This window comes from Apus apus, chromosome 12 (genome assembly GCF_020740795.1).
Source record: "Apus apus isolate bApuApu2 chromosome 12, bApuApu2.pri.cur, whole genome shotgun sequence".
NCBI classification, from domain to species: Eukaryota; Metazoa; Chordata; class Aves; order Apodiformes; family Apodidae; genus Apus; species Apus apus.
The window spans coordinates 5,163,766-5,185,236 of NC_067293.1; the positions used below are offsets into that span (position 1 = coordinate 5,163,766).

The 21,471-nt window shown below is 47.0% G+C and overlaps 1 protein-coding gene across 1 annotated transcript in view; it reads right to left on the reverse strand.

The window, feature by feature from the left end:
• The window catches only part of GABRA3 (gamma-aminobutyric acid type A receptor subunit alpha3), a 90,691-nt gene that overhangs the window by 16,365 nt on the left and 52,855 nt on the right, over window positions 1-21,471 (reverse strand). The window contains exons 5-9 of the mRNA XM_051630583.1: window positions 17,993-18,060; window positions 13,796-14,016; window positions 5,933-6,015; window positions 2,267-2,410; window positions 549-701 (exon numbers count right to left, since the gene is read on the reverse strand). Of these exons, the coding sequence (XP_051486543.1) occupies window positions 549-701; window positions 2,267-2,410; window positions 5,933-6,015; window positions 13,796-14,016; window positions 17,993-18,060 (669 nt within the window). The remainder of the gene's footprint in view (window positions 1-548; window positions 702-2,266; window positions 2,411-5,932; window positions 6,016-13,795; window positions 14,017-17,992; window positions 18,061-21,471) is intronic.

The window sequence follows — 21,471 nt, forward strand, 5'->3', positions numbered from 1 at the left end:
GGCCTTGGCAGGAAAGCACAAAGCAATTCTGTTATTAAATGTTTGTAAAAGCTATTAATGTATGTGCAATGGCAGCCTGACACTTTTCCTCAGAGAGGGGACCTGAAACCAGCTGAAGAAAATATAATAACAATATAATTACCCTGCAGTTCTACTGCCTTAGCCCAGGAACTTGTTCTGTGGAGCTCTGCACATTAACAATTTCAAAGGTAGAGCTTTAAATGCCTCCCCATGCACTTACCCTCTCCTCAACTCAGAAGCCAATATAGATAAGCAGACACAGCCAAACTCATATAATTAGAAGATCAATACCTTGATTACTGTTAATATTTATGGCTTGGCTTGTAGCAGAAACATGGACAGGAGTATTTCTGCAGTGATCCAGCAGGAGCAGGAGCGCTGAGCAGACACCGAGAACTATTCTGGGAAATGTCCAGCTGCCTCACTGATGCTGGTCAAGGCCAGGAGAAAACCAGCTCTGATGCACCATCATTTGTGGTGCCTTTCTCCCCAGACCTGAGAGGATGGCCCCATGCTCTCAGACTCACCAAAAACTGTTCGGGCAGGAACAGACTCCCTGTTAAGCCAGAAGGAGACCTGGGACAGGATGACTGTCATGATGCAGGGTAGATAGGTCTGGATCACAAAGTACCCAATCTTCCTCTTGAGGTGGAAGTGTGTGGTCATGACGACATACTCCCCTGCGGAGAGAGCCAGTTAGAGATGCTGAACCACTGGTTCTTTCCAGGATGGGGCCAACTGACCACCAATCCATCTCTAAACCACTAAAGATCTGTCCTGAACAAACTTCGAAGTTCTTGGATGAAATTGCAGCACGTGTGTCCCTGCTGGCACTGACTCTGTGTGTCCTGCACATGCTCCCACAGCTGCTGTGCTGCACCAGGTGTGTGTCCCAGTGTAGCCCGGGTGACTTCCACACTGCATTTGTCCCTTCAAAACATTCCTCTGGAGATTTCTTTCATTCACTACAAAACAGCTGTGGGACAAAGGAAGTCCATGCCAATAACCCACTGGGCAACAGGCTTTCCCTGTTTCACCCCAGGCACAAGACACCACTATGGGTCACTCCCAACCCAGCTCCCATCTCTTTCCTGCTCCAGCCCACAGAGCCACATTGTGGGTAAGATCCCTTAAGCTCAGAGAGATCCTAGCAGCTCTTCAGTAGGATTTCAGGACAAAGGATTTTATTTTCTCTGATGATACTGAAAATATTCCACTTTTCCTCACTGTAACCATCTCAAAAATCTGGGCAAGTTCTGTCGTTTAAGGTCTGGGCTGTAAACCAAAGAAGCAGCTGTCCCTATTTTCCCTCAATGCCCTATTCCTGCACTCAAAGCTTTGGATATTTTCTTGGATTATGGTGCCTTTTTGTTGTGAGCATGGCTCTGCTGAACCATTACACACAGGAGCCTTTAGCAGCTTTCTTGCCACTTCAGGTCATTCATCTGTACATTTTACTACAACTGAAGTACAGAGATGGGCCAGATATTATGACATTTAGTTCCCTGGACTCCCCACATTTCCCCAAGGGAGGTGATATGAGTTGTTACAGACAGACACTATTAAAATCAAGTGCACCAGAGAGGAAATATCCTCAAATGAGAGAACTACTGGTGCATAAAAAGAAAAAAAAAAAAAGAAAAAGAAAAATGAGAGACACACATGAGATAACAGAAGCTATTGGTACCTGGATTCAGAGGGGAGAGGAGGAACCAGCAGATGGGAGAGAAAGATGATTAATATTGGTCATTAATCAGAGGAAGCATTTGTTTGGGATAATCGTCTATTAGCTGTGACAATATTTGTGTAAGCAGATGTAGTGAAAATCACACTGAACATCATGTTGCATTCACCTCCCCTGCCTGCAACACTCTCCTGAGGGACTGGAAAGGGATCCAAGGCAAATGAACCCACAGTTCCAAGAACCAGCTGGGCAAGGTGGGGCTAATTTTCCTCACAAAAAATCATCTTTAGATGCCTGAAATCAGTTTTGTAGAAGGCATGGTTGATAAGGCTCTTTCAGCGAAAACCACTAACAGCTAAACCCTTTACTGCTTTTTGGTGGCTGCTTCAGATGTCCCCAGCCATAATCTCCAACAGTATGTGTCTTGGGAAGCACCGTGGTGCTCACTGCCCACAGGAACTGCCTCTATAACTACGCCAGATGATGGCATTCAAAGCCCATGGGTCCACCTCCTCCACCAGTATCCTCAGCCCACGCATTACATGGTGGTCCCACAAGTACCTGTGCTAGATCGAACCATCTCTGTCCCAACAACATGGCCCAGCAGGTCATACTGGTTCAGGCGAGATCCACCCTTCGCTACTTCCACTGATTTATCCTTTCCCAGTGTCCAGGTGTAGATCACCTCTGTCTTTGTGTAGGCATCTGTGGAGAAGAAAGAAGAATGAGGCTCGTGCTTCTGCCTGACCTAAAATATACCAAAATTAGCCTGTAGCCAAATGAATCCCTGCTGTGCACTCCTCAGAGCCACATGGCTGAGCACAGTCAAGCCTGGCCAGAGACCAAAGCAGTTCAGAAACCGTTAAATCAAATGAGCAAAAGGGAGCTGGGGTTTTCAGAAGTGAGCTGGAAGAGGGGCCAGAGCACTGTTGTAGAGAGACACACTGTCCCCTTGACGTGCTGATTCTGCAAGGGCTGGCCCTGAGCAGAGACGAGACAGGAAGGCATCCAGGCCAGCAGGCTGCTGGGGCAGCAGGACAGCCACAGCCCTGCCATGCCAGGGACTCAGAGAGTCATGCTGGCAGCAGCTGGCAAGAAAGACTGAATGCAAATGGGATTGAATTTTAGGCTAAAAAGTTAAAAATCATACCCTCCCTCAGAAGCAACCCTCTGCAAGCCTCCCAGCTTTGGAGGTGTGTGGCATGGGGCAGGGCTGGTCCCAGGGCCAGGGCATCCTTCCAGGGTCCCCTCTTTAACCCACCTGCCCAGCTCCCCTTATGCAAACACCTCTCTCTAACACGCACAGTCACCATCACCTTCACAAGCCTCTGTCACCCAACCCCAGCTTGTCCTCATAGCGGCTTCCTTTCCCCACAGCACCCACATACTCTTGATTTTTCCAGTCCCATGGTATCCAGAAGTTGAGTCTCTCCAGACTCTGCCAGGAGCTACATCTCCCCATAATGCCCAAGCTTCCTGTCCACACCATTTTTTTTAAGCAAGGAGGAAGTTCACTAAAACAAGTTTTTAATTCATGTTTACCTCCAACTTCTATTAAGACATTAAGGAATTCTTTGGCTGGGGTTCATGTCAAGCAATGTCTCAGCTTCTGCTTCGTGGAAGATTGTGTCCTGAGACAATCAGATTTCTCTGATCTTTCTAAATAAACCACTGTTATCCCTGCATGGGAGGTTTTGGCAAACTTGTTAAATATTAAGCAGGCACTGTGCAAAGGGGGAGGAGTGGTTCTGATGATCAGCCAAAGTTTCTCAGCATGCCAGTGTGCTGTCTAAGCACTTCTGATGTGCAATACACTGTTTTCCAGTCCCTCCTCCCAGCACTCTGCATGCTTCTGGGCACCTTCATCCTTCCTCAGGCTTAGCTTTGTACAGCTCTGCCAATGCTCTTCCACCTTGATGGGCAGCACCTTCTGCTCTAGCAGTCACGGTTCACCCTGCACCACTCTCAGTCTATGAAGGAAACTTGCCCACAGTTTTATTGCCATCATTCCTGAAAATGCAGTTGTCTACATATCTGGTCATCTGGGACAGAAGCATATCTGGTGTCACACAGGCATGGCATGGATACTTGGAGCATATTTAATGCCAGGAAGCTGTTTTGGTTCTGCTCAACGCCTCATCTGCACTGCAGCCTAGTCCAATCCAAACAAGGACAGCTCTGACATTTAATGGAGCTGGTAACTTCAGCAGCATCTTCTGCTAGCCTAGTCTCAGACAGCTGCTGTACAAATGTCCTATGACTGGCTTAGAAACAGTTGCTCTCTGCTTAGTACATCCATCTTCTAGGGGTGTATGGTGATAGGTAAAGCCATCACCTTCACTGCACTTGGTCCAAGGAATGATGCAGGTGGGCAGCTGAAACTATCTAAAATGCCTGATGCCCTTACTTCTCCTGCAAGCTCTCTGCCTTCCCTCTTTGGGTGGCTGCTGTGGTGGCACAGGGACAGAAGGCCACTGATGAACCATTCAGGGTGGGGGGGGATCACTAGAAGGTGGTCACCTAGGCAAATTTGACTATACTTTGAATAGCACGCGTCTGGCCCTGGCATAGTCCTTCTGCTTACAAATCTAACCCATGCTAAGCTTCTTGCAAATGAGTAGCTTCCAGCTGCCGACAGCTTTTTGGTGCAAACACTTTTTTAATCCTCCTTCAAACACAGGAGAAGTGAGCTCAGATGCTGTGTGGATGGGTGCTTTAAAAAGAGCCACACTAATATTAATCAGAGACAGCTCTCTGAGTTGGTTGTGTCAAAACTCCCATCTTTCAGAGGCCAAATCAGTAAAAATACCAAGAATAATCCCAAAGGGTGTTCCAGCAGAAATGTGCACATTAATCTCTTTTCCTCACCAAGAAACATTATAAGCAATTATATGAGGAGTAATCTGCCTTCCTGCAAGTCTTGTAATAATCCCAGAGTTTAGGCCTGAGGTAGGATATTTTATATCCCTCCTCACACAGTCAATTAACATTAATAATTCATCCTCTCTAAGGCTTGCTATTTTACCTACTGGCCTTAGTGATGTCTTGTGGCAATAAATTCTACATTTAATTAGGTGCTGCCTAAGAAATAACTTTGCTTGAGTAGTTTTGAATAATCCAGCTTCATGGATGCATTTTGTCATGAGGCAGAGGAGCAGATGCACATGATAAACATGATTTCCTCTGGTGTCAATCAACCTTTTCAACTTTCTCCTTAACTAACTCCCAAATGGCTACAGGAAGGATCAGTTTAGAAAGTTTGTGATGTCTCTGTTTTCTCAGAGTTCAAAAGGGAGATTACTGGTGGGGTCTCATTCTTTAATTGGAAGTAACTCTTCTATCTAACATAGACATTGATTGGGAATGCTGCTCAGTCATTGGACATGGAGAAGACTCCAGGCAGAGTGGGATTAGAAAATCTATTTGCACATTATGGCAAATCAGTGGTTTGGAATTTGGTTCCCACTCACTTTAGGAACAAAACCAAAAGAAATATAACTCGCACATGGGAGTGAAGAGGGAGCTTGTTCCTAGGCAGGGTATGGGAAGACCAGGCAGATGAACAGCTGCAAACCTGGGAGGCTGGGAGCAGCTTTCAACTCAACTCACCAGCAGCCTGCAATTCTTCCCTAAACCAGAACTCTTGGGTACTGGGACTGAGATTCCCAGAGTTTCCAAGCCTTTTACTTGAGAGCAGCCTGCTTGACAGACTGATGAGGAGCAAGGAGTTTGCAAGCTCCATTGGAGCATGGAGCCAGAGCAACCAGAGATTTCAGACCCTCTCCAGATTGGCAGGAATGACACTGGGGAAGCTGGACAGGACACCTAGAAGCAGACACCACTGTCTTCCCAAATCTGTCCCACCAGGATCAGCTTGCCATGAAGGAAAAGCATCTCTGAGGTTTCCACCAACACTGGTCCTGCTGAATGCTGAAGAGGCAACACTGCCCACTGCAGGCAGGGAGGGCACCAGGAAGCAGCTCTTCCTACAGCAAAACCATGGGTGTCTAACCCATCCTGTGAGCCTGAACTGACCACAGATTTCCTTGTTCCCCACCTCTGATGATGCTAGGAATTGCACATATGAGATACCAGAAACCAATTTGGTTTCTCATTACCAATCATTAATAACACTGTTACTAAAATACTGGAAAACAACCAGCCAAGCAAAGGACTGTTCTTTAGCTCTGTACCCACTTCCTTGCAGAAGCTGATCAGGGTACTTACAGCTCCCAAATTTCAGCGGGCAAGCATGCACATCCATTGGGAAGTCCTCCAGGTGCATGGGGCACTCTGCATGAATCGTTAGCCTGCAATACAAAATACAGGCCATGATGAGACACACACGGCTGTGGAGGCTCCCCCCTGGCCCTTCTGCCACAGCCTCTGTGTCCTGCACCCACCAAAGATGACAAAGGTCTCAATGTAGTCACTATCCTCTCAGTCTCCAGGCAGAGGGCCATGAGCTGTGGAGACAACAGTAGGCAGACAGATTTGGCCACCTTTCCTGTTGTACAAACTCAACCCTATTGAATGAGTTCATCTTTACCCACTCAGTGCAATCAGAAAATCTGCCAAAGCCCAGGACTTCTCTTTGCTCACACACCGTGCACAAATTGCTTGTCAATGCCTGGGGCCAGGGACATCTCGTGGGCCATGCTGAAAAGCAGAGGGAAGGGGCTTCCAGGGAACATGGGCTATTCTTCCCGTGATCTGGAAGGAGCTGAGCACTGGCAGACTGTTTGGTCAGGAAGGCACAGCACTACTGGGCTTGCTAAACAAAGTCAGTCAGAGCCATGAAGTCATGGGTGCTGCACCACGGTACAGCACACCCCTGTGCATGGGGGTACCTCATCACTCCCTCCCTGGCTCTTCCCTTGCTGGTGGCACTGCAGAGGATGCTGTGGGCAAAAGAACCGCATGTCCTGGGGCTGTTTGAGGTGCTGCAGGACAACTTGTGTGCTTTATGAATCCACCAAATCCCAGCAGGACACCTTGTCAGGGAGTGATTTTGTGAGAGAAGCACAACAATAAAGGCTGCAGAACACTGGGCCAGGCATAAAATGATCCGTTATAAAAGACTCTAAAAAAGGTAGCTCTAAGCTTGTGTTTCTTCTTGAAGTACTGCAAAGCTGGCAGCCTAAGAGGGGGATCCAGGATAGATGGATTCGAAGGAGATGTCTAATACAATCTTCTCTGAAGGAAACATTTGTAGAAAAAAAGGATCCACTTCTGATGCCAGGGCAAAATTAACAGATGAACCATGACAGGAGGAACAGGTGGATGCAAAGGGCAAGTGCACAGACCTAAGGCTGAAGGTGGCTTGTGGGAAACCTGAGGTCAAGATGCAAGTTGGAAAGCTCCAATTGAGATATTTTCCTTCAGCTGAAAAAATGTTCAGGTAAATTATTCTTCATAGAAAATATCGAGACTTGGTCAAATGCAAAAAAAGCCCTGAAAAAAAAAATAGAGGGTTCAGATTTTGTTCTCTAAAAGCAAAGCAGAATAAAAAAAAAAATAATAAAAAAATCAACTTCACAAAAAACCACTGTGGGGTAAGAAAAGCAGAATCGTGGTGGCTGGGAGGGGTCTGTGGGGCTGCAGCAGCAGATGGTGCTGTGACCAGCGGCCAACCAGCCCGGAGCTGCCCAGAGCTGCACATGCTGGCACCACAGCTCCGTGGGGCCTGGGGAACTTGCTGCCAGCCTTGGATTTTGCTCTACCAGGTGAGGAAAGGAACCTCACGATTTCAGGCTCGTGTCCATCCTTCATCTGCTTCTTTTAGACAGCCTAGGGAGGCTGGCGTTTCCCTGAGGCAGAGGCATTAGGTCAAGCAGCAGAGGAGCATCGCTGAAAGCCGCTGCAGCTTTGATGGGCAGCGCTGGGGCTCAAATCCTTCCTGCGTGACCCAGAGCCCTCGCAGCACCCACAGCAGGGGTGTAAATCCTTTTGGGAATGTTTGGAAGCTGAGGCATGTGACCCCCCTTCAATGGTCACTGGGGTCAGAGTGCCACAGCGCAGATCCCACCGTGGGGAATTCTGTGCCTTATTCTTGTATGAGCCCACAAAGGGAAGAGGAGAGTTTCCTGCAGACCTTCTGAACCCAGCCCAGTGTCCCAGTGCTACCTCCCTGCTCCTTAATGCAACAGCAGCACATACTAATTCCTGCTGTTTTTCAGTGCCAGGGATCACTGTGCTATCTCCACTGGGCACTTTGTCCTGTGTCCCAGAAGCCACCTGGGAGGAAAGGGAACAACTTTATACAGATGCTGGACAACTCTGTAGGTGTGTGGTGAAGTTGAGCTAGTAAAAACCAACACAATAAATCCATCAACACACCACTGAAAAAACAACCTAATCTGTCTCTTCTCCACCTGCAGCCAAAGGAGATGTTAAGTCTCATGAAATAAAACAACTTTAAAAAGCTCTATAATTCCACTGAGATTAATCTGGTTCAGCAACTTCAGCCAGAAGCCAACAAGTTCACAGCAGTACAGGAATTCCCCCTCCCGGCCCCTCTGCATGCTAGGGTGGGCTGGCTCCCCAAGATGGTCTCCCCATGACCACAGGGCATGCACTGCAGCTCACTCCTGCTCACCCCTCTGCCTCCTGCATCCCTCGCTCAGCTTTCACTGCCTTCCTGCAGCCAGTCTTGCACACACTTATCTTTCAGAGAGCTTATTAGCAGAGGTTTTTAGTTGAGCTGTGGAAGCAACCACTGCTCAGGAGAGTGCCCACATTCCCCTTCTGCTCTTGCCCTCTGCCTCCTGTTGCTGGGGAAGGGCCTCTCAGCACCATATGCTTTGCCTAATGAAATGTCAAAACGTCAAGCTAAGAGGAATGCATCTGGGTGCCCAGGCAATTGCCACTGCCCCTGAAGCACTTGGGTAAAAAAGCCTGTTGCAGAAATAATCATCTTTGTCCCTTGCCCTGTGCAAGGCAGCTTATAGCCAGCTAACCACCGAGGTTTGCTTCATTGCTCCAATACCCTGTTCAGGTCCAGACACCTGAGCCCTGAAATGCCATTACAAAGCCTAAACAGCATGTAAAAAATAGCCAAGCTGCCAGCAATCACACAATCCAGCTGTTGTATCCCTTAGCACATCTGTCCCAGGCACTAGCAATAACTTGTGCAGAACTGCCTTGAAATCAAACCCCAAAATTCTCCTGTTTTCCTCTCCATTTTGCTGGTACAATGGCACCAGAAGTGGAACATCCAAGATACAAACGACATCTTTCTCTTTAAAGTCATGGGAAGTCCTTTGAACTGCTCAACACAATGGTAAGAAGCGTGAATCAGGCTAAAACAACTTCTGCCAAGGCTGAAGGTACAACAAACTATTTCAGCTTTGTTCTCATGGTTACCAGGAGCTTAGCAAAGCCTTTGATGTGTCATTAGAGCCCCTGTCGTTACCTGCATCGTGCTGCAGGATGCGCGAGAGTCTCAGTCCAATTTCTGGGACGCAAATGTAATAATCCCTTGGTGTACGTGTGGCACAAAAACATGACAGCACCCTGCACAGCAGAACTGACTTTGTTTATGCCAGGGATATTGCTGGAGTTTTGTCCTGATTTCTCCTCTAGGAGATTCATTAATAACCACAGTCAGACCGAATAGTGTTTATGGTTTAGGCTGTGTGAGAATCTAGGTTATGTTTAACTGCCAGGGTTTGAGCTTGAAAGCTGAGTTGCTTCTAGGATCCTTGTGCTGGATCTGAAATCACTGAACTCACTTTACATCCTCCCCTGGCCCCTGGAGATTTCAGTCCATGAAGGCACAAATGCAGTGAGATAAGGTGAGCTCTGAAGATTTCTCCTGCTTAGGACGGCTTCCTCACAAAAGTCTGGCACAAAACCAAGCCTGGAAAAGAGATAATTTCTGCCTTTGGATCCACTCTGGAATCTGTAAGGCAGAGAAAAGCAGGCTGTGCAGATCTCATCTCTCTGACTTGTGTGTTTACAAGTTTAGCTTTGGTCTGCTTGGGTCCATTTATGCTGCAGACCAAGATCAGCCCTGTTGTGGGATGCACCCAAATAACTGCCAGGCCACACGATGCAGAGGAGCTGGTGCTGGGATCTCCCACCTGCTGCCCTTGAAGAAAGGAGAATGATGGCTGCACCTCCATTGTGTGGAAGGGTTCTGCAAGCTCCAGCCTACAGTTCTCACAAGTTGCCCACAGGTTAAAAAAAATAAAACAGGCAGTAAAGACAACCCAAAGCCTTTGTTAGGAGAGATACGCTGAAGCTCTGACTTCAAAAAGCAGCCTGAGAACCTCCAACCCCTGAGCATGCTGCAGTAGGTACAGGGCTCAGCAACCCAGTGTCCTGGGTGCCTTTGTAGGCAGCTTTCCCTCCAGCTCTGCCTTACCCAGGGGCTCTCTGACCCTCCTTTCCAAGTGCTGTGCACTGCTGTTAAGGACTTTTTGTCTTTAGCAATACAGATTCTTGAAACAAAGTCTCCGGGTATGCAGCTGCCTGCCTCAGCCTGGCAGTTAAAGAAAATATCCTTTTAAGTGCCTGACTTGAGCACACGTTGTCTGGGAACTGCTCTGACAATAACTGCAAAGCCTCAACATGCCACTCTGACAGTCCCTGTGAAGAGCAGGAGAGCTCTTTAAAGCCTGGATTCACTGAGTTGAATCCAATAAGCACAGCATTAATCTTTTGCTATGTTCATATGCTTCAAGGCCAGGAAGATCCAGAACATTTTTCTATGTGCCCCACACAACTCGAGCCAGGGAGTACATCCAGAGACTGCTGCAGCAGCTGAGTTTTTGTCTGTGCCTTATGTCAATCCACTCACAATCCACTCTCAGTTTGTTGTACTGAGGTTTGACACCAGAGCTTTGAGGTCCTAGCGACGCTTTTGTGAACTACTTGGATCCTGTAGGAGCTCCACAAACAAGGTTGCAGGGGCAGGGCTACACAAAGGAACTGTGTTTCCCATGCCCTCTAAGGCAGCTGGAACAGCCAGGAAAAGGCAGAGGGATCAGTAATCCTCTCCCTTCCTCAGCAGCTTGAAGGAGGTGAATAGGGAAAGGCAATTTTGTGCTGAGGGTGAAAAGGCCATCTTGTCACCCAGGTGACAATGATCAGATGTTTACACCATGTTGTTGCACCAATCCATGAGGAGTCTGTGCCGTGACCAAAGGAAATGTCCAGATGCTCAGCTACAGCTGGTGTGTGACTCCTTGAAGCTCAGGTCAGTGATAAAGAGGCTCTCTCCAGGAGCTACAAATATTGTCAAACAGTTGTAACTTTGCTGGATGCATGTGTCAGAGTTGCTGTTCCACCAGAGCAACTTCATCTATAAATGTAAGCCTTGACTAAGAGAAGTTGGCTTTCACAGCAGGATAAACAGCGAGAGACATGGTTCTAATTGCACATCAGCAGAGCTGATCCCTCAAGGATATTGGCTGGTACAAGGTAAAGAAGCAGGATATGTCTGAGGAGCCTAACTGCATGGCAATGTACCAGCCTGCAAGGGATCACATGGGCAGTCCAGGGGAAATCTGGTGGAGGGCCAAACTCACTCCCTACTCAGCAGGACAGAGCATGCCCCTTTGGGATTTGCACTTTGCTGGATGTCAGCTGTGGGGGGCTGAGATTGGCTTTGTGGTCCTGCTCCTTCCTTTGAGGACACATGAGAATGTCCTTGGGCATTGGAGAGAGCACCAAATGTGCCACTTGGACATAAACAATTAGTCTCCTTCCAGCCCTTTCCTGGAAAGACAATATCATCATCATCATCATCATCGTTTTACAGGGGAACTGAGTGTGAGTGCCTATGGGTGACAGCCAGTGAGAACTTGGTCTCTGAGCCTCAGCCTGAGGCACAATCCTGGACCATGCAGCCTGTGCTCTGGCATCTTCCTTTCTGAGCTCCCACTCAAAAGACCCTGCGTGGCCCTGAGCAGGCATTTTCTTCAGCAGCAGGGAGAACGAGGATCATCAGATGCACCAGGACATACACCCCATCTTGGATGTGGTGAACTGCAAACACAGAGAAGCCCTGCTTTACTCCTGACAAACTGTCCTGTCCAGAGGGTTGTCTGGCCAGCCCCAAACACATCTCCAGCATCTGACTGGTCCAATACTGCCATGAGCCCCCCCCAGGATAGCTTCACACTCATCTGCACACCAGCAGTCTCTGCTGGGTAAGAAAAAGATCTCCATGCACTACAGCTTCTGGTACTGTGTACTACAATGTGTGACAAAGGGCCTTATATTCACCTCTTCACCTTGGGGTGTCTCTGAGTGGGCTCTTCACCTCTTACCAAGCCTTAGATGTACATTTAAGGAAGGCAGGAGCACACACAAAGGGACATCCAGACTCTCCTTCATCGCCACCTTCTTTGGGAGACAGCTAAACTGAAGGATGTGTTGAATTTATTTTAAAAACCCATGGCTCCATTTTCTTCAACAAACTCATTCCCAAGAGCCTCGTGATGCTGCCATCCTGGCACCTGCCCAGCCCTAAATGGAAAAGTAAATCCAATACTTTTCTCAGTCACACAAAAGTTGCTGAAGCTAATGGCTGTTTGCTGAATAAAGGAGAAGTGAAATGATATAAAAGCCCTGAAATTGAGTATTTTTTTGTGTTGGTTTTTTTTGCTGTTTTATGTATGGCAGCAGCTCCTACAATACTTTACAGTCAGACAATGATACAAACAAGGGGAGTGTTAGTCATCCACATGCAGGTCAGAGAGCTGGGAGTAGGACCAAGCCCTTAAGTCAAGTTGGGCTTCTCCCTTCATTTACCCCATCTGCCTCTGTAACGTGAGCTCACTGATGCATGGAGACCTAAACCCCCAGGGCACTGGCAGGATTAGCTCATATTTGAGAATGGCTGCACAAAAGCAGAGCATTGTTTACCCACAGAGGCTGTAAAACTTGCTGACACTGTGTAGATTCACAGCCAGCTTAACTATGAAGAGGCAAAATTCTGTCTTGTCCTCAAAAAATAGAGGTGAAAGTGCAGCATCCCAGCACACAGAATCCACAAGGAAGCCTGTCATTAATTAGCATCAGCTTGAAGATGGAGGTAGAGGAAAAAAAATATTTGACAACAAGGGTTTACACCTGTCTAAAACCAACTCAATACCTCTCTTGTGCATCTATAAGAAGCTCATTGTTTCATTTATAAGCCCATTTACCTCAGAAGGAAAATTAGTACATCAGCCCCAGGTGGCAAATGTTATTTACATGGGTGAAGAGTTTACAGGCATACAGGAATAGCTGAATAGCTCTGGAATGAATGTGCAAATAACTCAAAGGCATTTATCTTCATGCTCTCTACCTGTTGCAGCTTAGTGACAAATGTGTGGACCAGGGCTGTTCTTCGGAAGTCCAGAGAAGATGACTTGCCCATGCATGGCTCCCCAACAGTTCTAAAGCTCGTATTTTAGAAGGAAGGCTCCAGGTGCTGGAGCTCACACTGAGGTTGCCCAGGCTGTATCACTGCCTGGGTCTCCTGCCACCTCATGTTCAGGGCTCCCACTGAGAGCTCAGCTGAAGACAGTGTGGGCTGGGTTAAACTGAGAATTTCCAATGGCCTCTCAAACCTGGCACCTACAGAGAACAGGCTTTAATAAGCTGATATTTTTTTTTCCTAATGATGTGCATTGATTATACAGACTTTTGATTCCATGAAGTAGGAAAAAACCCTCTTGGTTGTTTTCACAACCAAGGTTCATTAGATGTTTCAGATGGCTCTGGAGTAACACACTGAACAAATTTAGATCTGTTCTCCAGCTGCTGGAGAATAGCAAATTCTCCAGTTCTAATGTTCCCCTACTAATACTGGAAACCTGATTTAATATCCCATTGGAGGTCAGGAACAAGATCTAGTCAAAAGCCTAGAATGATGAGAAAAAAGGTACCTGTAAAAAGGTGCTTAAGTTGAGGATCAGTGATACTACATATGTAGGAAAGAAGGAGAGCAGGGAAAGTAGCAGGATAAGACTCAAGTGTGCTAACAGAGTCAGTGGAAGTCTGCACAAACCCTGCTATATTGTACCTGGAGGTCCCATCCTTGCCTGCACGTGTATAGGGACTTGGAAGACCCTGGCCCAGGAGACACAAACTTACCTCATGGTGTACAGGAGGGTGCCATTGTCCACCAGGCGCAGCAGCTTGTTGGGTGTTGTCATGTTATGGGCAACAGATTTCTTCCCGTTGTGGAAGAAGGTGTCAGGAGTCCAGATCTTACTGGCCAGCAGGTTGTTGAGGGGAAGGATTTTCATGGGACCATCAAACTTCAGCCTTTCGTCTCTCCAGGATTGCCGGAAAAAGACATCAATAGTGTACTCCTTTGTGGAGAAAGGAGAGAAGAGTAAGTCTTGTTTTACTCAGCTCTTCATTACAAGCCACTTTGAGAAATGGTAGATATTGAATCATAGAATCATGGAATGGTTAAGGTTGGAAGGGACCTTAAAGATCATCAGGTTCCAACCTCCCTGCCATGAGCAGGGACACCTCCCACCAGCCCAGGCTGCACAAGCCTCATCCTGCCTGGCCTTGAACACCTCCAGGGATGGGGCATCAACAACCTCCCTGGGCAACCTATTCCAATGCCTTGCTACCCTCATGGAGAAGAATTTCTTCCTCATGTCTAACCTAAATCTCTCCTCTTTCAGTTTAAAACAATTTTTAAAATTATTTTTAAAAGGTTTTAAAATGATACCTTGGGTCACAGATCCTGCTGTGTTTTGGCACACCTTGGCTGACATCAGGTGTGATGCAACAAGAAGTAGGGATTAACAGCAGTGGAGAAACCAGTGGAGGACAGAGGGCTTTTACCACATTTTGTACAATGACGTACACAGGACACCAAAATTTGCATTTCAGTTTTTCTAACCACTGCAGACAAGCTGCAGTACAGCCTACATGGCCAGTAGCTAGTCCAGAGGTAGCCCTGCTGCACCACCACCTTTATCCAGATGTTTCAGGGGAGGGAACCATTGTGTGCAGCTACACAGGAATTGAAAAAGGCAAAAATAATGTTCCTGAAGATGGAATTTTACCAGGTTACTGGTAATTATACCCCTACTCATGAAAAAAAATTAAGAAGAAATAAAGCTTCATGACATTTTGCTCCCCAGGCCACCTCTAGAAAAGCACTGAATCAAAGACCTGACAAACATGCATTACAAGATCCTGTGACTTTCTTTTTCTTCTTCTTTTTCCTTTTTCTTATTTTTTCCCCTTTTTTTTCTTGCTTGGCTCCACAACCACCTCAAGGCAAAACTAAATCAATCTGTCCAATGCCTGGCATAAGGGACTGCTGATCCCTTTGATCTGAGCCACCCCATATCCTCTGAGGGTCCATGTCACTTGTGTGATAGTCTTCAGCCCTTCAGCATGACCTGCACCACTGCTCACCTCTACGACACACACCTCCTCTTGCTAATGAAGGATTTCATTAGCTCACAAGGCTTTCAGAGAGAGACAGGGGCTTTGGAAAATCTGTCTGTCCCAGCTGTTCTTCCCCTGCTGCAGCAGATTCATAGTTTTTATTTACGGGTTCCTGGAGGCTGCAGGACCATCTAAACTTATCATCATGAGTGATTTCTCTCCTGCCGCTCTTCTCAGCAGCATTTAAAAGCTGCTGTGCATCAGTTTCCTAGAGGTCATAGAAATTCCTACAGGTTTTGCAGCAGATGGCAGATGAATGAAAGCATTTTGTTAGAGAAATTCATCCCTGCTCCCTGGCCACAGAGCTACTTCTGCTCAAATGTGATTTTTCTGGAGCCTTCTGGGGGAAGGAGAGAGAAGACCCCATGTTCCCGCAGGCTCTGCTCTGTACAAGGTATTCTGCCACTTCATGGAACTGATCTTCACTTTGTGGTTTTAAGCTCAGCAAGGAGGTAATACCAAAGGAATGAGTCTGTGTGCAGTCCCAGGAGCTAGGTTTGGGAACAGCCCTTAGCAAGTGAAGAGCTATCTTACTCAGAACTCCCTGTTCCTATTAAAAATAAAAAACACAACACAACAAACAAAGAAACAAAATATTTATAACAACTTCCCACACCCTGTTTTTCTTCTTTTATGCTAAAGACTCATAAGAAAGAGTCATAATACTCATAAGGACTAATAAGAGAAATTATGTTCATATTCTATTCTTTTCTATATTTCTTTCCAGGAGAGGATCACGTCCCAAGAAACCCCTTTCAAGGAGCACACTTTGTTCTGTTTTTCTCTTGTCTGCTCTATAGAAGTGACCGAAAACATCAAGACTGAGTCTCTCTCCAGAGTCCATCCACCAAAGCATAAAATTCCCCTGAACTTTTTTTTTCCTCAGGGACTGAGGCAAAGCTGCAAGAGCTCACCACCGGAGATTCAGGCATATGTCAGGTCCTATCAGTTTCTACTTTCCAAACCAAACTGAAAGAGAGATTAGAAAGTCCCTTGGAGCATCTTGAGGAAAAGGTCTACATGTCCTCCTCCACGCTTTGTAATCAGCTGCTTTCCTCTGTTCTCCACGGCAGCTTTACCTGCCTCTCCTCCATCATCATAATTAGGGTCTCTATTTGCATCAAGAGCAGCTTTTCCAATGGCTTTTCCAACACGGTGAGTAATGGCTGTGGGAGGGAGGGAGCCAGATCACCAGGCAGATGTGAGTGGGGAAGGAGGGACATCCCCACCCCGGAGATGAAAGGAACCACAGCAGAAGAGCAGGCTATCCTCACACCTCCTGAGGAGATGGGCTTTCTCTCCCTCACGTTTCTGAGTGCATTTAGCTCCAGAGCAGCGTGCTAAAACACATTTGCTATGCATTTGCAAACTACATGGAGCAGAGCACGTGAAGGGGAAATAATTTGTTATTCTTTAACTGTCTTCCTAATTTTAGAATCATTTTGTCAAAGCACACTGCAGAAAATACCTTCCTCTTCTCAATACCTCATATTTCTTCTTCACAGTTCATTATACACACTCCCTTAATCAAATATGCTCCACCTTGCAAGTAATTATCAGATACTCCCCAAGGGCTAAGATTGCTGAATATATTATGGGTCTCTGCTGCAGTAGGAAAGCAAGCAAGATAGAGAGAGAGCTCAGATGACAGTAATACTCTTGGCTATGCTGACATCAAGTTAGCTTCCAACCCTGGAGGGAGTGGTCTTTCCAAAGCCAAGGGGGGTAGCAGGATAGGGTTAGTACCTCAGTGAAACACAGAAGTTTTATTCTCCCACAACTCCTCTGCTTGCTAGCACGGGATTGTTGGTGGGGCAGCTGGAGAGATGTTCGTGGCCATGTAAGTACAGAAAATTAAAACTTCCCAGCTCTGGAGGAGGTATGAGAGCCTCAGGATATTGCTCCTGCCTGACCCAGAGTGACGCCTGCTCCCAATCTTGAACTGGGCTCCCTTCAAGGCCAGGACTGCTCACTGCTGGCCTGGCCTGTGCCAGCACCACGTCACCTCTAGCACTGGATGCACAGGAGGGTCCCAGTCCTGAATGCATTACTGTCCTCATGTGGCACCCTTGAAATGCTGGGCAACCATCAACAGCCAACTCTTCTCTGTGTGCCTGGCCACGTGTGGGATACGAGCTGCATGAAACACTGTTGAGAAGGCTCACTCTTAATTATGCTCCACAGTCCTGTTTTAATTAGAAGACAAACTGTTGTGGGAATACAAGTCTAAATTCAGACCTCAGGCATTTTAATTAATAATTTTCCCTGAACGTGTTGAAATACTGCAATCACTTCACTCTTCTTTCTTCTCTTTTGCCTCCCTTCTGGTTCAAGCACTAAGGACAGTTTGATGGTGAACTGTTTGTGTGGCACTGCCACCAAAACAGGCCAGATTCTGGCATCCTACCCTCTTCTCAGGGACCACCATCCTTCCTCCATGCACAGTCAGGTCAAGGAAAGAAGGCCACAGTGAAGCTGTTTTTCAAGGCACATCATATGCGGAGCATGCTATGTACAGGTCTTGGTGCCATGGGCAGACCTCCACTCTTCACTAGGTTGTACTTGCAGGGAAGAAAAAGACTCTAAAGCCTGCAGTGTGCTTGAGCAGTGCAAAGGCATCAGCCCTCCAAGGCTGCATTAGTAAATGGTTTCTAAAAGCCCACCTGAGAAACAATCCTTGTCCACCACCTGCACTGAGCTCTCTGGCCTGTGACATGATGAGGGCAGGCAGCTGAGATGCTTGCTCGTGTTCTTGTCATTTAGGAAAATCCTGCTTTTGTCCAGATGTCCAGGGACAAGGGTGGGACACATCTGCTGCCACTGCAGGAGAAGCCACCCCTCCCTGTGAGGTGACAAGCCAGAGGAACCTACCATATCTGTGTCCGAGACAGGGCCGAAACTTGTCACGTAAATGTCTGTCTTGACTTCAGTTACACTGTCTGGGACAAGAAAAAAAAAGGGAAAGAAGCAATTAGAGAACTGAATTTGCTTGTCTAGAGAACGGTTTGGGTTTTGTCATGTGGTGGTTTTCCTGCCAGGCGCCTCCCTGGTGAGCCCTCAGCAAGCTGGCATCGTCCTCTTTGCTGCGGCCCGAACAATGGCCAGTTTTATCACTGGTAATTAGGCAAATTCATCTCTGTTGTAGCTCTGCTGCTTTCCACACTTGCACTGAGGATGGATATGTCCTGCACAGCCAGACAATGCGTATTTACAAAATATATGTGGCTACACGATACACACAGTGGTACAGAACCACATTTTCAATCCAGAGGTAAGCCCTGATGCTTTGAAACTCCTTTTAATCAAAAATCCCTTTGTGTCTCCCAGCCTGATAAACAGCCTAGCAGTGTTCCACCAGTTTTAGGAAACCCTGGGTTTGTTACAGCTCCAGGCTTATCTCTATGTAAAAAGAATCAATATTCTGATTGCCTTTTACTGCCATCATGTTTGCTGTTCTCTTAAGTGCCTCGCTCCTGGCGAGAGGCTGCTCCTGCCAAGCTGCTGCTCCCCTGCATCCCAGGCTGTGGATGCTGAACAGCCACCTCACAGCCCCAGCAAAACCAGAAAGCCCCAGTTCCTGTCCCCAGAGCTAAAAACCAGGGACAATCTCAAGCAAACCCAAGGACAATATTCATCACATGACTACAGGTAAAGACAAAGAGAGGTACTTTGCAGAACACACCTACCAGCAGGTATTATTCGTGCCAAGCAGCACATATCACTCTCATTCTTCAAAGGGTCCTTCCAACCTAAACTGTTCTATGACCCATGATACAATTAAAAAAAGAGTTCATATTTTATACCTAGCACTACATTTCAGCCACTGCAGCAGCTTTGCAAGTAGCCTGGATGGCTCATTGCTCAATTCAGTTATGGAAATCCTCTGTTCCCTGACAGTTTTTTTTGGCGTACTATGAAGCTTAGTTTTGTGCATCAAAGTTCTGTATTCAAAAATAAGATAATTCATTCTGGCAGGGTTTTCTCCTTAATGGCTGAAATATACGTATACATGTCTTTAGTTATTATGGCTGGAAAGCTTCTGACGCAGCCTGTGGCTGATATTATTGTGCTATATAAGTAACCCTTGATCTTGTCTTGATGTGATAAAAAGAAGGTTAAAGAGAAATATGTATGCAGTGCACTTTCTGAAACACCCAGAAGCCAACAAGACATCATCCTGAACAAAATGTGTTATTTCTGTAAGACTTAAACACTGGGGGTATTCTCTCTGTCTACATCCAAACAAGTCCCCAAATGAGATACACAGGAGAGGAGAACATTTAGTGAAGCGAGGCTCATTCCACTAACACATACAGCAAGAGAAAGCTAATTACGTTTTAAAGAAAACACAAACTCACTCTCCCCTTCCCTCCTCCCTTATTGGCATTCTGTTTGCCCAAGATAAATGATTTACAGCCATGGCTACCAGATCAGGACCCACAAGCCACCCATGGCCAGTGAAGTCAGTCCTTGTGAGGTGCAGAATGAATTGTCCCCTGCACTTGAGGGGGCAGAGGGACAGGGGTCCATGAAAGGATCCATGCTTTACAACATGATCCTGGGGGTCTGCACATGAGGGAAGGGAATCAAAAAGTGCTGAGGGGGAAAAAAGGCAGAACTGGTTTTGGACACCTTTTGACACAGCCTTGCTATATTCACATGAGCCTTTATGTCCTTATCATGCTGTAACCCAGCTGTCACAGAGCTCCAGAGACCCCTTCCCACCCCTTCCATCTATTGACAGATCCAATCAAAGATAAAGGAACTAATACATTCCAGTAGATGATGAATATTAACAAATTAATTATAACAATAATTAATTGCAGTCTGGGTATGCAGAGGATCCCCCATTTCCAGACTGCAGACACAACCCTGGGCCAGGCCATCTGAACCCCCCCCAACTTGGGGGGAGTCCTTTGTGTCTGCCAGGCAGTGTCTGGTGCAGGGGTGAGGTGGGGGGCTGGCTCGGTTGCTGGATTATTGGTAGCCCCTGGCACTCAGAAAGAAAGGGCTCCCTGCACCTTTCATGCCAAAACCCAGACTGAACTTTCCCTGCTAATATGTGCTCCTAAGGGCAGGATTTGGCTGGGATCTGGAGGGATTTCTGAAATTAAATCATTGCTACACATGCAGTATTTTCAGCAGAGCTAGGAAATCCAGAGATAAGTGAACCACTGCAGAAAAGAGTGAGTTCCAGCCTCAGATTCAGTTCCTTTGTGACCCTACAGCCCCAGAGCACCCACACTGCTTGCAGCCCCACCTGAGCTCATCAGCTCTGTGATGGTGGGACCTTCTCCTCCAGAGAAATCAGGAGCTACTCGGCCAGCACCCACCCTCCTTACCCTCACACCTACCCACCCTCAGCCCAAAGAAGAAACTGCATCTACTTTTGAAGCAAGATAAATCTGAGAGAGGAGCATATCCTGCCTCTGCTCAGAAATGTGGCAGGGAAATCCTTATTCTCATCTCAATCCTGCAGACTTGCTGACACTGCAGCTTGGCTTTCTTGCCCAGTTCTCACCAAAGACTCAATAAGTAAGGACTGTACTGTAGAGGGTCACACACTTTCCTTAGACCTGTTCCAGAATGTTAAATGGTGTTTTTCCTTTTCCTAGCATCATCCTTCCCTGTGGCTCAAAGTTTTTGTAAACACAAGAGAGTTGAACCTTCAAGCTTGCTGGGTTTTTACTGTGGGGGAAACAAAAAAGGAGACACTAGGTTTGGGTAGGAAGCCAGAGCAGAGCAAGGCCCAGAGCCCAGCTCCAGCTGCCCTAGGAAATGGCACAGGCTGGAGCACTGGTGCCCAGCAGAGGGCTAGGCACTGCTCTGGGCATGCTGCACAAGTGCCCTCCAGCCATGCTGTTCAACCTCACTGTGCCCCATACTACTGCCACCTCAGAACTTGGAAAGCAAAAAAAGACCTTGAAGCAGTCATAAGACTAGAAGAGCAAGAGATGTTCAGGGTCAAGATTTGAACAAGGGCAGAAATTAGAGACCAGAGTGGTGTTACATGTTCCCAAGCCATTTGTTTGAGGCTGATTCCCTTGTCTGGTGGCCTTTGCCATTTAAAGGCTCAGCTTATTCCCAAGCTTCAGCACAATCGTGTTTCTAAAATCATCTGGAACAAGTGTGTGAGCAGGAACAAGGTGTTGCAGGTCAATCAGAGCTGCCCCTTCTCCAATGCAGGGCAAAGCCCCCATTCCTGCCTATCAGGCAACGCTGCCTGCAGAAATCCCCCACAGCTGGGCAGATTGCAATGCAAATGTAAAACAAAAGCTCCAACAGCCTTTCCCGCAGTGTTACCATGGCACTCCCTACACCTGCCTGCTCTTTAAAAGCTACCCCTCTCC